The sequence below is a fragment of the Mastigoproctus giganteus genome, chromosome 4 (assembly GCF_048544385.1).
Source record: "Mastigoproctus giganteus isolate SK-2022 chromosome 4, ASM4854438v1, whole genome shotgun sequence".
In the NCBI taxonomy this organism is placed as follows: domain Eukaryota; kingdom Metazoa; phylum Arthropoda; class Arachnida; order Uropygi; family Thelyphonidae; genus Mastigoproctus; species Mastigoproctus giganteus.
In genome coordinates this window covers 242,907,228-242,922,075 of record NC_143578.1, presented here as the reverse complement: position 1 = coordinate 242,922,075, position 14,848 = coordinate 242,907,228, and the positions used below count along the sequence as shown (strand labels likewise).

The window sequence follows — 14,848 nt, the reverse complement described above, 5'->3', positions numbered from 1 at the left end:
TTGGTCTTGCTTTTTCAACTCATCTATTGCCGTCCATTTTGGTTAGAATTGCAAGGGCAGCCTTTTGCCTTACCAAATCCTCAATTTCAGTTTTAAGGCATTTTAGGCTTGCACTCCACGTCCTTGATTTTTAAGTCCTCTAACTCCATTTTAAATTGTGCTTCATGTGGGCTAAAAGTTAGAGTCACAGTTACATGTTCAAAGAGCCGCATGCAGCTCGCGAGCCACAAGTTGCCGATCCCTGCCCTAGGGTAATTGTATAGTCTTGTTCATTATCAACTGCCTTGAGTTTGGTGCTGCCTAAATGGTATGCTATTCTGGGATTAATAAATGCTACTCAAATGGGGGGAGGGGTACGTTGAGGATAAGTTATGCCAAGGAGCCAGGTATATCTTTACTTAAACTTTTTAACTGATGTACAAGTTAGTGCAAATTGCATCATTTCTGTACGTAGCCAACTACTTAAGTAGTTATAAATTGGCATCATTAATTATATCTCATATTGTGAATACCTTCACAAAGAGTTGCATGATATTGCACTACCTCAAATAGTCTTCTCCTATGGCTTCACCATAGGAGAAGACTATTGTTACTTATTCTCGGTGGATACCATCACACATACGGCACTGTTTCGGAGCTTATTGGCTCCTCATCATGTAATTTTATAATCTAAATTACTCCACACCATTAGGCATCTCTCATATTGTGGAGTTATGTTTCGCAACTGGGTTGCCATCATTGCAATACCAGGGTACATACCCACCCACTGATGAGGAGCCAATAAGCTCCGAAACGGTGCCGTGTGGGTGATGGTATCCACTGAGAATAAGTAACAATAGTCTCCTATGGTGAAGCATTACTTATTCGAGGTAGTGCAATATCATGGCAACTCATTGTGAAGGTATTCACAATATGAGATATACTTAATGATGCCAATTTATTACTACTTAAGTAGTTGGCTACACTACATACAGAAATGGGGCAATTGCATTAACTTGTATGTCAGTTAACTCCCTGCATAACCTGAGGCTTCAAGTCCTAAATTATTCTGTAACTAAAACAGCACCCAACAATCATCCAGCACACTTGTTCAAAGCTACACCAACCGAGGGGTTGTGTTTGATCCAAAACTTAATTTCAGTCGTTACGTAGACAGATTCCAGAATTAAGTGGCTGTGTAAATAGCACTTGCAGCATATAACTGACAGATCTATCATGGTTGGGTATATTCAAATCATTGTCTACCATGCATCATTGTATGCAGCAGAAAGATGGGCATTTTGGTAACCCTCTCCAATTTTAAACCAGTGTATGCCTCTGAGTACTGGCTCCTCAAATGGGCTTTCCACAGGCTCAAGTTACCACCCTGCTCTGGGCCACAGTCATGGCTAATGTTATCAATATTCCAAAGCTGCCGTGGATTACTGAAGAGAGAGAGAGATATGACTCCTAATAACAGTTAGACACATATGCAATAGAAGAGTAAAATCTGGATACAGATGCCAGCAATGAAATCTGCAGGTGGACCTCTCACATATTCTTCATCTCTAGGGTTTCACTAAACTTCTACCATGTGTTGGTAATGTTTCACATAGGAACAGTAGCTAACAGTCACTGCTGACTGTTAGCTACTATTCCTATGTGAATAGCTGAATACAAGTTTCACAGAAATTGCAATAGGCATTTTTTTTTAACTACACTGACAAAGGGCACAAGCAGCAATTCCTATTCAGAGTATTATGTAAATTTTTAACATTTATAACGTCTTTTTATTGCCTACAGTTTATTTTCAATAGTAAAATGCAAAATACAATAGTAAAATACAAACCCACATTTGTTTGTATCAGTGTCACTAGTAAAACAATTAGTGCAACACAAACAGCATTACCAAGAAAATGCATCTGGTTGAGATAGACAACTTTTGTTTTTACTATTCACTGGAGCAGAAGCTGAAAGGTAGAGCAATAAAGTATGATGTAATGAAATTTTTAGATACTGTATATATGAGGTGTGACAATAAAGTTCCCTGACTGATGCAATAAAAAGAACAAAGTGAAGGAGCTCAAAAATGGCTTTATTTTTATTCAAAGTAATCACTACCTGACAGAATGCATTTAATATATTATTCTAAAAGTTTCTGAAAAGTCACTGAAGTCTAAAGTGATAATGTTCAATTCGGCGGTTATGTTTTTTTTTTTGGTTGATCTGTACAATGCCATGTTTTGTCAGAAATGTCTTCACAAGTGTCGAATGGGCAAGGGCATTGTTGTGCCCTTGCCCATTCCGTGTGTACATAGAAAGCAGTACAGCAGGGCCCCGTTATAACGCGGTTCGCTTTACGCTGATTCGCTATAACGCTGTTCCTATATTATAATCCGTATCTGACTATAACGCTGTCACAGATCACTATAACTCTTTTACAGATTGCCTTTTTGCATATTTAACGAAATCGTTTCATTTGATGGAGTCAATAGCTTGAAAATGAATAGCAAAACAGCATTAAAATGTTTCCCACGCTCAGTGAAATTTTCTCTCACGTTAAATTAATTGCAGTACGGTGACTTGTTACGTAGTTCCGAGATCAACATTTTAAAAAATGATCAAGTATATTGCTTGTAATATTTGCGTTATATGCATTTATCCGAAGTCTAGTCATCACTCAGTACAGTATTAGACATTGCGTAACGGACAGTTTACTTGAACATTGTATCGTAATTAATGCAACCAACGCAATTACATTTACGAAGAGCTAATAATGGCCGATAATAAAGCAAACGCAACAACATCTGAGTGCAGTACGAAGATTATAATTGTAAGAAAAAGACCGAATTTGAAAATTAAATTAGACGTTTTGAAGCGAATCGATTCACCTCAACAACAAGCGGATTTGTGCCATAATTTAGGACCTGCAAGTTAAACTGTAAGAACAATTATAAAAAAATAAAGCATTAATTTTAGCAGCGGGAAAGACAGCTGTTCCACTGCAAGCAACTAGGGCTAGGCCAGCTATTAGGATTGAAATGGAAACACTAACTAATTTTATTGAAAATAATATCCAATGCAGAATTCAGTTAAGTTAAATATTATAAGAAAAAAAAAAAAAAAGAGAGAGAGAGAGAAAGAGATTGGCCAATATGATTATCTGAAGAAAACTCAACTAAAAATAAAAATATGGAACCATTTAAAACTGGTAAGGGCTGGTTGAATAGATTTAAAATCCAGGGAGAAGCCGCAAGTGCAGATCAAGGAGCCGAAACTTTAAAAAAAAAAACTTGTTAAAATTATTGAAGAGGGGTATTATGTATTATACTTCTCGACAAGTTTTTAAAAAATAGTTTCATATTGAAAGAAGGAAAAAACATGCCAGGTTTCAAAGCGACAAAGGATCGGTTGATTTTATTGTTGGGTGGTAACGCTGCGGGAGATTTAAAATTAATACTCCTTTTAGTTTATTTGGAAGAGGGCCAAAGTTCAACCCAAAATCAACATATTTTTTATGATTAAATTCATCAATTAAATTAATAATTTTAATTGGAATTTTAAGTTTAATTTTGATAAGTAAGTAGTTATCACATAATTATATACGAATGTAACGCAGAATATTTTGTATGTACAAATATTTGAATATTAAATATTTTGACTGACATTTGTGCATCTTTTCACTACTGTTTATTATTGATTATGAAATATCCTATGGCACCGACCACAACTCACAAATACATATGTTACCTTATGGGAATGCAGGGCTCGCTTAGCGTGGATTCATTTAGCGCTCTGTTTTTCCGGAACGAATTATCAGCATTAAGCGGGGGTCACCTGTATTGACTCTTACTGCTTCAGGTACAAATTCCTTGTGAATCACACTCTGTCAAAAAACATGATTGGCATTGGCTTGATCTTCTATAAACAAAATTTTTGGGCCTTGCTGATGATTTACGTCCTGTATGTTCTGACAATTTGTCTCTGGGTCATACTGCAACACCCAACAGTCATCTCAAGTGAAAATACACTTGAGATAATTAGGACTGTCTTGAGAAGTTTGGATGAGATCTTTGCATGATGACACCCTTCACTGCTTCTGCTCATCCAGCAGGCTGTGTGACACAAATTTTGCACAGACCTTCCTTTTTTCCTAAATCTTCATGCAGATTTGACGAATCTGCCTTCTTATTCATATTCAACTTGTCGGTCAGCCATCATTTTGAAGGTCAAAAGATGATTTCTTGCCACAATTTCTCAAACTTTTGTAACTCTATCCTCATTTCAAGAGGTTGACAGATACCCACTTCTTGGGTCGCTGCAAACATCCTCATGTCTGTCTTTGAACTGCTTATACCATTTGAACGCACTGGTACAACTTAACATTTCACCACCATAAACAGTTTTTATCATTTCATATATTTCTGTTGCAGATTTTTCTAGTTTAAAGCAAATTTTATTATTTGTTCATTGCTCCATTACAAAATTCTGACACGGAACATTAATGCTACTAACAAAACTGGTTGTTACTCGCAACCTGTCAGACAATCTCTGTACCACCATCTGTTGGACAAAGTTTGATCTGCAACAGAACCAGTCTAGGAACTTTATTTTCATACCTCATATGAATTATACAGTGCCATTGATAATGCAAATTAACACAAGAAGAATACACAGTGGAAAAAGTTACTTTTGGCAGGTATGGCTGTTTGTCTGCTGGAAATAACACGTCTGCTTCTATAAAATACGAAGGGCAACAAGATGCTTGTGTGTTACTCATATCATCTCATAGTATATTACTTTCAAAAGACCTGTTATGCAGTGATGAACATAATGAAAATTAGACAGAAAAAATTTAATTTTATTCTCAGAAGCACAAAAAATTATGTAACTTAAATTTGTTAAAAAATATAAGACAACATAAGAAATCACCTTAGACAAATTTTCTCTTACCAAGAGTATTAATTACTGCATCTTGGAAGTGCTTTTCATTTTGAAGGTCATCTTCATTAACTGGATGAATATCAATAGAGTGCCTCAGATGATTCAGAAGGGAATTAAATATTTCTAAAACAGAAGGACCTGAAAACCAGCAGGATAAACCATTAAAATATTATTTAAACACAATTTGATACAAATAGTCTTAATTCAAACACCATCTTTACAAAAACTGTTGCTGCTTTGGATGCATCAACTATTTTAGGCATAGTGTGCTGGTTCATGTAGTATGCTAATTTAACACATCTTTACCACACATTATAACTCGGGGAGAGCCATGCTGCCACAACCTGAGATCAGCTAACTGTAGTTAGCTGATCTCAGGTGATGGAAAGGGATACTCCTGAGTTACTTAAAATTTAAGAACTGTTCCAGGTCTCCAATGGGCTTTGAATCTAGACCTCTCCAAATGAGAAATAAGTGGTTGAAATCCACTATACTTTTACAGCAGTAGCGTAGCTAGGGTCATTGATGCCCAGGGCAACATTGTCTTCCTGGTACCCCTGAGTGTGATAATGTAATGTGAATGTGATAGTTAATTCCTTCAGTTTGTGCCCTGTAGCTTGCAGCTTGGAGGAAAATGTCCCCCCCCCCTTGCTACACATCTGTTTTACAGACAACTTTTTGCAAAAATAGCTAAAGCATTTCTTTAGCAAATAGTTTCATTAACATGACTCAAAGCACACTTCATATATTTCAAGGTTTGCAAATGAACTGAACAAATACATGGGAAATTACAATCTATTCACTTAACACACAGTTCTGTGGTGAAATAGAAAGAAATTAATTTTTGGAATCACGCAATGCTAATGAAATGATTCTGTCTCTTTTGTTGCACATGCTTCCACACTGCTTGATTTGTGAAAGAAAAAGATAACTGAAAAATACAATTAAAATACAAGTATATAACAAAATAAAGAAAAATTTCATCTACTGGCTCCATCTTGTGAGGAATCACAAGACAATGTAAAAAACTGCCTTGATGAATGCGCTTTTTGGCTTTAACTTATATGAAGTAAAAGTTACTGCCAAAAAAGCAGATTTGCTTCTTTTGGGGATGCTATTCAACTTAAATTGTTAATAATAATTTCAGGTTGACTTGTGGACAATGCCATTTCTAAAGCAAACATAGGCCCAAGCCTTTTTGCTGTCGCCAGAAGAATCAAGGTGTCACCAAGACAAAACAAAAAATTGAAGAGCAGTGAAGTGCACTATTGCCAAGGGCGATTTTGCCACAAAAAAAAACACACATCTCATATTGTGAAGCATTAATGATTAATTGACTCACTCCTCAAATAAATTGCATATGAAGAACAGTATATTTTTATTTATTTTCAGTGAGCACTGGTGCTCCGATGGACCATTTCAGGCTTGCTGTGGATGACTAGGCACATTCAGTATAGGAGCTAATAACCAGTATCAATTTCACTAATATGAAAGATGCCAAAAGGGATATAAATTAATTAAATTGGAAGTTTTCTACTGCTTTTCAACCACTTTAGAGTGCAGTTTGCAATACATTTATATTCACTTTATTTTATCTTTACTGGTTCCTTTCCCTTTTCCCACACTTCCAATGCTATATGTATACTATTTTATCGGTCTTATTTAACATTTCAATTATATTGATATTAAGCACTTCATCTTGTTATGTGTTCAGGTATATTATAAAGAGTATATTACATCTTATTATCTAATAATAAATTAGATAATAAGATAATCATAGTAAACAACTTTTAATCATATTAGATGCTAATCAAAGTCCTTATGAAGAATGGCTTAAAAGTGTGAATAGCAAAGTTTGGCAACTAGACATCTTACAGATCCTAATAAAAATATAAGGCCATGAAGGGAATCAGCAAAATGAAAGAGGAGGTATATTTTCGTAGGCAGAAGAGAGAAGAACCAGGGGACATAACTACAAAATTTTCGGGAGTAACAGAAGGCTAAATCTTATTAAGTTTACTTTAGGGAAGTGTGTTGTAGATTACTGGAATGAATTGCCCGCCGTTAAGAAATCAATAGCTTGGTAAAGTTCAAAGTAGAACTGGACAGGCCCTTTACGGTGAAGAGGAATCAGAAGTTTTTTTGGCTGATGCCGAAAAAGTCCACTTTCTTGCATCATTTATTCATAATATTAATATTAAATTAAAATCTGTTATCATTCACACAGCAATGGGATTATACTCATTGTCTATAGTAATAGTAACAGAGGCGTATGATGCAAGAAAGCAAGCATATGAGCTTATGTAGTATCAGGCAAAAAAAAAAAAAAAAAAAAAAACACAACCATTCTCTCTAAAAGTATGTCCAGTTCCTCCTTGAATTATTTATTTAAGCTATCAACTTCCACAACAGATGGAAGTTTGTTCCAGCAATTAACAAACTGCTGGCTAAAGGCAAATTTCTGCACATCTATTCTACAGCTGTCTTTCCTCAATTTGAATTTATGCCCCCTTAGGATTGTAATCTGAGCAAGCAGAAGAATCCCATCAGAATTCAGCATTCGTTCCACTCACCAATCTTGTTGCCCTTCTCTGTACATGCAAATCTACATCTCTCCTAAAATCAGGTCTCCAGACCTGTACGCAGTACTCAAGGCGTGGCCTGACCATTGCTTTATACAAAGGGATAATCACCTCCTTTTCCCTGCTAGCAAAATTCCTGTATATCATTGACAAAACCTCATGACCTGCTCTGGCAGCCTGTCTGCATTGCTCAGAAAACATCTTATCTGACTGCACAATTACTCCCAGGTCTTATTTTTACCACCCTAAGTGTAATACCACACAGTTGGTATGTTCCTCTGGAGTTACTTCTATATGCAGTACTTTGCATTTGTCAATGTTAAATGTCAGTTACACTTCTCAGCCTACCTGCCCAAATTTTCTAGATCCTGTTGCAGTAGCATACTGTCATTAACCACCCTGGCAACCTTTTTATCATCTGCAAACTTTGACACTAAGCCTGATATACCTTCATCAATTTCATTGATTAATATACAAAACAACAGTGGGCCCAACTCCGAACCCTGTGGAACTCCCCTAATAACATTAATCCACGAAGAGTAGTGACCATAAGAATCATGTGACTGTTTATGATTTTCCTCAGTATTAAGTTACTATGAATAAAAAACACTGCTCTGATGGAGAATTATATTACTATTTATTTAAATACTATATGCTACTACCAGACAACAGTTTTAATTTTGGAAAGAAGAAACATTCTGAATTAAAAAAAAAAAAAAGCCTTTGACAGACAGTAGATGAAAACAAACAAGTCTGAAATGCCATGTTTTCACAGATGTGAAAACAAGCCTAAAACAGAAGAGTGAATTCTATCAATTTTACTTTGTTTTGAGAGTGATAGGTCCATAGCACAATTATGACCTTTTGTGGGCAGGGAGGCACTGTGAATACGAACAGCCCAATGGGTTGTTCAAGCCTTCACAATGCCTACATACCCACTGAGGACTCAAACAGGATTGGAACCACAGTCTGAGTAGTGGGTGCAAGAGTACATGTGAACAGGCGAAGTTTTTACGGCTCCAGCAAATAGAGAAGTTTTTGCTTTTTTATTGACTTAAATTAGCATATTAATTTATTTTTTAGAGTTGCTTTATATCCCTAGTAACAATACTTTAGTTTAAATTGAATTTAGATAGAGATTTTGTAGGTTATTACTTAGTATCAGTAAGGGTATCAAATCCAAGTGTGGATAGGTTTTGCAGCTCCCACGAACGAAAAGTTTTTAATTATACTTAGCCACTTTATTGACTTAATTGTTAGATTAAAATATTTTCTATAAGTAGCTTATAGACCTAGTCAAGCGCAGTGGTTTATTTTGAATATAGATAGTGCGATTTGGAAAGTAAATAATACCTCGTGTCCGTAGATTAACTTGCCGCGTGTCTGTAGATTAACTTGCCGCGTGTCTGTAGATTAACTTGCCGCCATTGTTATACGATATGTGTGCTAGTATAAGGTTTAACGGAAAACTAGATAGCGAGTATAGTAGTATCAATTAATCAGTAAAATTTATTAATCTTATTAAATTTTGTAGTCAATTGAATTGTACCTTTTTAACTAAATAAATAAAGCGACTCAGTTATTACAAATGTAACATCATAAATTAATATATATAAGTTGACAGAGGATAAGAAAGTCATATAACTTAACTCGGAGATGATATTCGATACCGAAATCCATATATATAGTGTTATAACTGCATTGGGATATTGGTTTAGGGTTATATTTTGTATTGGAATTTTATGGAACTTGAATACAAATCATGACTCAGACCAGAGCAGCAAAGCAAAAGGCTCAAACTAGTGGAAGTGCTGTGGCTCAGGGGAGAACTGAGGGGGGGGGGGCGTTGTCCTCTGAATCACAGTCTATTGAAATGCACTGCTTGTTTGATGTTTGTGGAGCAATCAGGAACGGGACATATTGCCAAGGGGAATGTCTTTGTGTGTGCGTGATGTAAGGAGTGCAAGGAAATCAGGTGCCAACTCGGCATTGTCATGGGCTTATATAAGAGCTTGAAAGACAGGATGGATGCCCTCGAAGGATTTAAATTGTGGGGCCCATCAAGCTCTCAGCTGCCCACATCAATGCCAGAGCTTGCACTTGAACATCGCACAACACAGCGGCAACCCCCAAGGCAGAATGTGCTGGTCCCAAAGGAACTAGTTGTTGTAGGTGACTATTGTCAGGGAAACGGGGAACATATTGTGCAAAAAGAATAGATGGAAAAGGACCAGGGTATGTCTGCCAGGGGCAATGGATGATAATGTCATAGGCAGATATCATCCAAAGGGTGATATTGTTGTACACGTTGGAACAAATGATATTAAGAGTAGGAGACCAGCAGAATTACTTAAAAAGTACAAGACAATGCTGAAAAAAAGCTGTGAGTTAGGGTTGAATTTGAAAGTGTCTGCAATTCTGCCCAGACACGATAGGAGGGAGTATATGATGAGAGCCTTGTTGATCAATTCGGCCCTGGAGAGATTGTGCAAGGCTCAAGCGGTAGAATTTTTCTCAGCCTGGTCTGTGCTTGTTAACAGGAGAGACTGCTTCTAAAAGGATGAGATACACTTAAATAGAAAGGGTGCAAGAATATTTACTGATGCTATCGAGGCTGAGTTAGGTGGGTCAGAAAACTGCTAGCTTGGGAGGATAAATGAACTAATAGATTAACAGTAGTGCAAGACTAATAGATTAACAATAGAAGTAACAGACTAATAGATTAACAATAGAAGTAGTGCAAGAATCACTCAATTGCAAGAAATGCAATTGAGCAGCAGCCTGGAAAGCAAGGCAATGGGAATTTCCAGGACTGCTGGGAGTCTTAGTGGAACAAGTAAATACATGGGCTGTGTGAGGGTAACTAAGAGTACAAACAGGTGCATGTATACTTGCATGTAGACCAATGCTAGGAGTATAGTTAATAAATTCAATGAGCTTGAAGTGTTAGTCAAGACATCAAAGGCAGATATTGTTGGGATATCAGAGACATGGTGTCACACAGACATAAGCAGTGGAGAACTAGAATTTGGGGAGTACAATGAGTGCAGAAAGGATAGACAGGACACGAAGGGAGGAGGGGTTATGCTGTTAGTTAAAAACACATAAAATCTAAGAAAGTGTATCTAATTGATGTTGGTGGCCAATGCAATGTTGAGTCTGTTTGGTGTGGAAAGGAAAAATGAGAGTAGATGTGTGTTATAAGCCTAATGAATCTGATGAGTATAATGAGCAATTGTGCAGAGAAATAGAGTGGGCCAGTAAATTAGAGTGTCTTATAATGGGAGATTTTAATTTCCCGGATATTGACTGGAATTTGTGGGTCGGTCACTCACACACTAGCAAGGCTTTTGTGGATTTATTGCATGATTGTTTTCTACAGCAACATGTTTGGGAGGCAACTACAGGGAGTAATACTCATGATCTGATTATCAGTAGTGATTCTTCATGCATCAAGAATCTGCAGATAAAGGAACCACTAGGTGGCAGAGATCACAGTGTGCTGAAGTGGGATTTACTCAAAGAGGTAACTATCATCAAGGGTAAAGGGAAGGGTTTTTGCTTTCGTAAAGGTGACTACGGTGGTCTGAGACTATTTAAATTCTATATGGCGGAACTAATTGATGATGTTACCAAAAGAAAATTCCAAATGGGAAGCATTCAAAGAATTAATCTTGGAAGCTACTAGGCTTTTCATACCAACAAAGAAAGCGGAGATGGGGGGAACCCCTGGTGCCGTTTGACCCCAAACACACTTTACACACACTTTACACCAACAAAGAAATATTGTTCAATATTTAGGCCAAATTGATCAACTAATTAGACATGTGATATATAAGTAAAATGAATGGGATACATATAAATTAACATGTGACACAGAAGCCTATGATAGACATAAGCTGGTCTGTAACCAAGTTACAAAGGAGGTTAGGCAAGCGAAGGCAGATTACGAGAAATCCTTGGCATGCTCATCAGCACTGAGCATGCTCAATGCTGATGGGATTCTTCCTCTTGCTCAGAATAATCACCTGACAGGGCATAAATTCAAATTGAGGAAAGACAGATGTAGGATAGACGTGAGGAAATTTGCCTTTAGCCAGCGGGTGGTTGGTTGGTTGGTTGGTTGGTGGAACAGACTTCCATCCCTTGTCGTGGAAGTTGATAGCCTAAATAAGTTTAAGGCTCAGCTGGACAGGTATTTCGAATGAACAGAGGGGTGAAGTGGAAGTGGTTTTTTTTGGCTGATGCTGCATAAGCTTGCTTTCTTGCATCTAATGCTCTACTAATGCTAATGCTAAAAGAAATATTGTTCAAGATTTAGGCCTAAATGAATGTCAGATGAACTAATTAGACATGTGATAAATAAGTAAAATGAATGAGATACATATAAATTAACATGTGACACAGAAGCCTATGATAGACATAAGCTGGTCTGTAACCAAGTTACAAAGGAGGTTAGGCAAGCGAAGGCAGATTAGGAGAAATCTTTGCAAAGGATGCAAAGAAAAACAGCAAAGAGTTCTTTACTTATGTAAACTCTAGAAGGGATGAATCAGATTGATCCACTTGATATCGATGGTTCAACTGTTGATGATCCTGCTCGGGTAGCTAACAAACTGAATGAATATTTTGCATCGATATTCACACATGAGGAGTTATTTAAGGAGGGGAATGCCAGAGGTGTATTCAACTCTGGCAGTAAACTAGATAATCTTGTAATAACTGAGAGTAAAGTGGAAGAGAAATTGTTGAAGATAAACACAAGAAAGGCATCCAGGTGGATGGAATCTATCCAGTTATATTAAAGGAGGCGGCAAAAGAAGTAAGCAAACCCTTAGCCATAATTATGAGAGCTTCCCTGGACTCAAGGGAGGTACCCATGGACTGGAGACGTGCAAATGTGACTCCAATCCACAAAGGAGGATCAAAGGGAGACAGGTAATTACAGACCTGTTAGTTTAATTTCTGTTTCACAGAAATTAATGCAGGCACTGGTTAAAGAAGCATTGCAGGATCATTTAGACAAGATTTCAGTTATAGCCCAGATAGGGGAAGTCTTGTCTGACTAATTTGATTGGATACTATGATGTAGTCACAAAGGAACTGGATGCAAAGAATAACTTTGATATCATATATTTGGATCTTAGAAAAGCCTTTGATACTGTTGCACATGGAAGACTGCTGCACAAATTGGAGTAATATGGCATTGGAGGCAAATTGCTGCTATGGATAAAGGGATGGTTGAGTGGGAGAAGACAGAGAGTGGTAATCAATGGACACTGCTCTTCGTAGACTAATGTTATTAGTGGAGTCCCTCAGGGTTCAGTGTTGGGTCCATTGTTGTTTTCTGTATTTATAAATGATATTGATGATGGTATATCATTCTTAATGCCCAAGTTTTCAGACGATATGAAGGTTGGCAGGGTTGGTAATGACACTAATGACAGTACACTGCTGCAATAGGATCTAGAAAATTTGAGCAGATATTGTTCAAGATTTAGGCCTAAATGAATGTCAGATGAACTAATTAGACATGTGATAGATAAGTAAAATGAATGGGATACATATAAATTAACATGTGATACAGAAGCCTATGTAAAGTACTACATATGGGAAGCAGTAATCCCAGAGTAACGTATCAACTCTGTGGTACCACACTGACAGTGGTAGAGAATGAAAAGGAACTGGGGGTAACTGTGCAGGCGGATATGAAGTTCTGAGCAGTGTAGACGGTCTGCAAGAGTAGCTCATGGTGCCTTGTGAATGATATACAGGAATTTTTCTAGCAGGGATAAGGAGGTGATTATCCCCTTGGTCAGGCCACACCCTGAGTACTGTATACAGGTCTGGAGGCCTCATTTTAAGAAGGATGTAGAGATGTTGGAACAAGTACAGAGAAGGGCAACAAGATTAGTGAATGGATCAAAGGGTTGCTCTTACAAAGAAAGGCTTAAGTTTTGCAAATTATAGTGTCTAGAGACTAGGCACCTGCGAGGTGACCAGATTGAGGTGTATAAAGCCTTGAATGGTTTGGGCATGCTCATGCTAATGGGATTCTTCCTATTGCTCAGAATAATCACCTGAGAGGGCATAAATTCGATTTGAGGAAAGATGGTTGTAGGATAGATGTGCGGAAGTTTGCCTTTAGCCAGCGGGTGGTTGATTGCTGGAACAAACTTCCATCTGTCATTGTAAAAGTTGATGGCTTAAACAGATTCAAGGCAGAACTTGACAAACATTTGGAGCGAATGGATGAGTGAAATAAGGGGGGGGGGGTTTGGCTGATGCTATAAAAGCTTGCTTTCTTGCATCATGTGCCTTTACTAATGCTAAAGACATCAATGCTAAATGCTAATATACAGCAACATAATTCTCTATTGGAGCAGTGTTTTTTACTAGTATTTAGAATAGAGCAACCAAGAAAGCTTGTAGAAAGTGATTTCACAATATGAAACCCAAGCATTAAAAAGTAGCATACCTAGTGCTCAATGCTATCTACAGAATGAAGCCAAACCATATTTATACAATTATGTTTTAGGTACACATTTTAATCATTGAAATACAGTATGTATTGAAAATAATTTAAACAATCTTAAAACATCAGGTTCCTCTGAAATTTTCCAACAGTTCATCAACTGAGGAAGCTGTTCTTGAGTCGTGCAAACAATAGTAAAAACACTCAAAGCTTACATGTGTAAGGGTCTTTTTGAATAAAGTCAGATACAAATTAAGTTGTTAATAACTAGTTTCCTTAATACCATAAAATTTCAAGATGAACTTCAAGTACTGTTTTATGCATTATGAAAATTGTAATAAATAAAATAAAATTGCCATACCAAATTTATATATCGTCATTTGTATGATATTATTATATCACCCAAAGTACCACCTAGTGATATGCTATTATGATATCACTAGGTGGCACAATTGACATTTTACTTACCTGAAGAATTTTAGCATTATTAACTGTGAAAAATACATCCAAATGAAATGACAAAGTAATCTTTGAGATTAATAAATTAAGCAGCATTAACTATGTAAGTAAGACTTTAGCTAACATCAAAAGTGCTACTCACTTCCCAAAAACCTAATCCTCCTTTTCTGAAAATGATGTGACTGTTCAGAAAACCTTATTTTGATTTCACTGCTCTTATTGAATCACATATTTTGATGAAGATAAGTTAAGTTATGCACAGAATTAATACCATATGCATACAAATAGATAGAATGGTGAAATTACAAAAATTACCATCGTTACTTATTTGTACTAGTGTCCTTTATGGTGGTTGAGTCTTATTTTTCAGCTTTTGATAAACCATGTTGGAACTAATAGTTAGTAGCAA

At 36.7% G+C, this 14,848-nt stretch overlaps 1 protein-coding gene across 4 annotated transcripts in view; it reads right to left on the bottom strand.

The window, feature by feature from the left end:
• The window catches only part of stmA (Protein EFR3 homolog stmA), a 227,380-nt gene that overhangs the window by 74,620 nt on the left and 137,912 nt on the right, over nt 1-14,848 (bottom strand). For all 4 annotated transcript variants that reach the window (XM_090371261.1, XM_090371260.1, XM_090371258.1 and 1 more), the window contains exon 10: nt 4,933-5,061. In XM_090371261.1, coding sequence (XP_090227387.1) covers nt 4,933-5,061 — 129 coding nt within the window. The remainder of the gene's footprint in view (nt 1-4,932; nt 5,062-14,848) is intronic.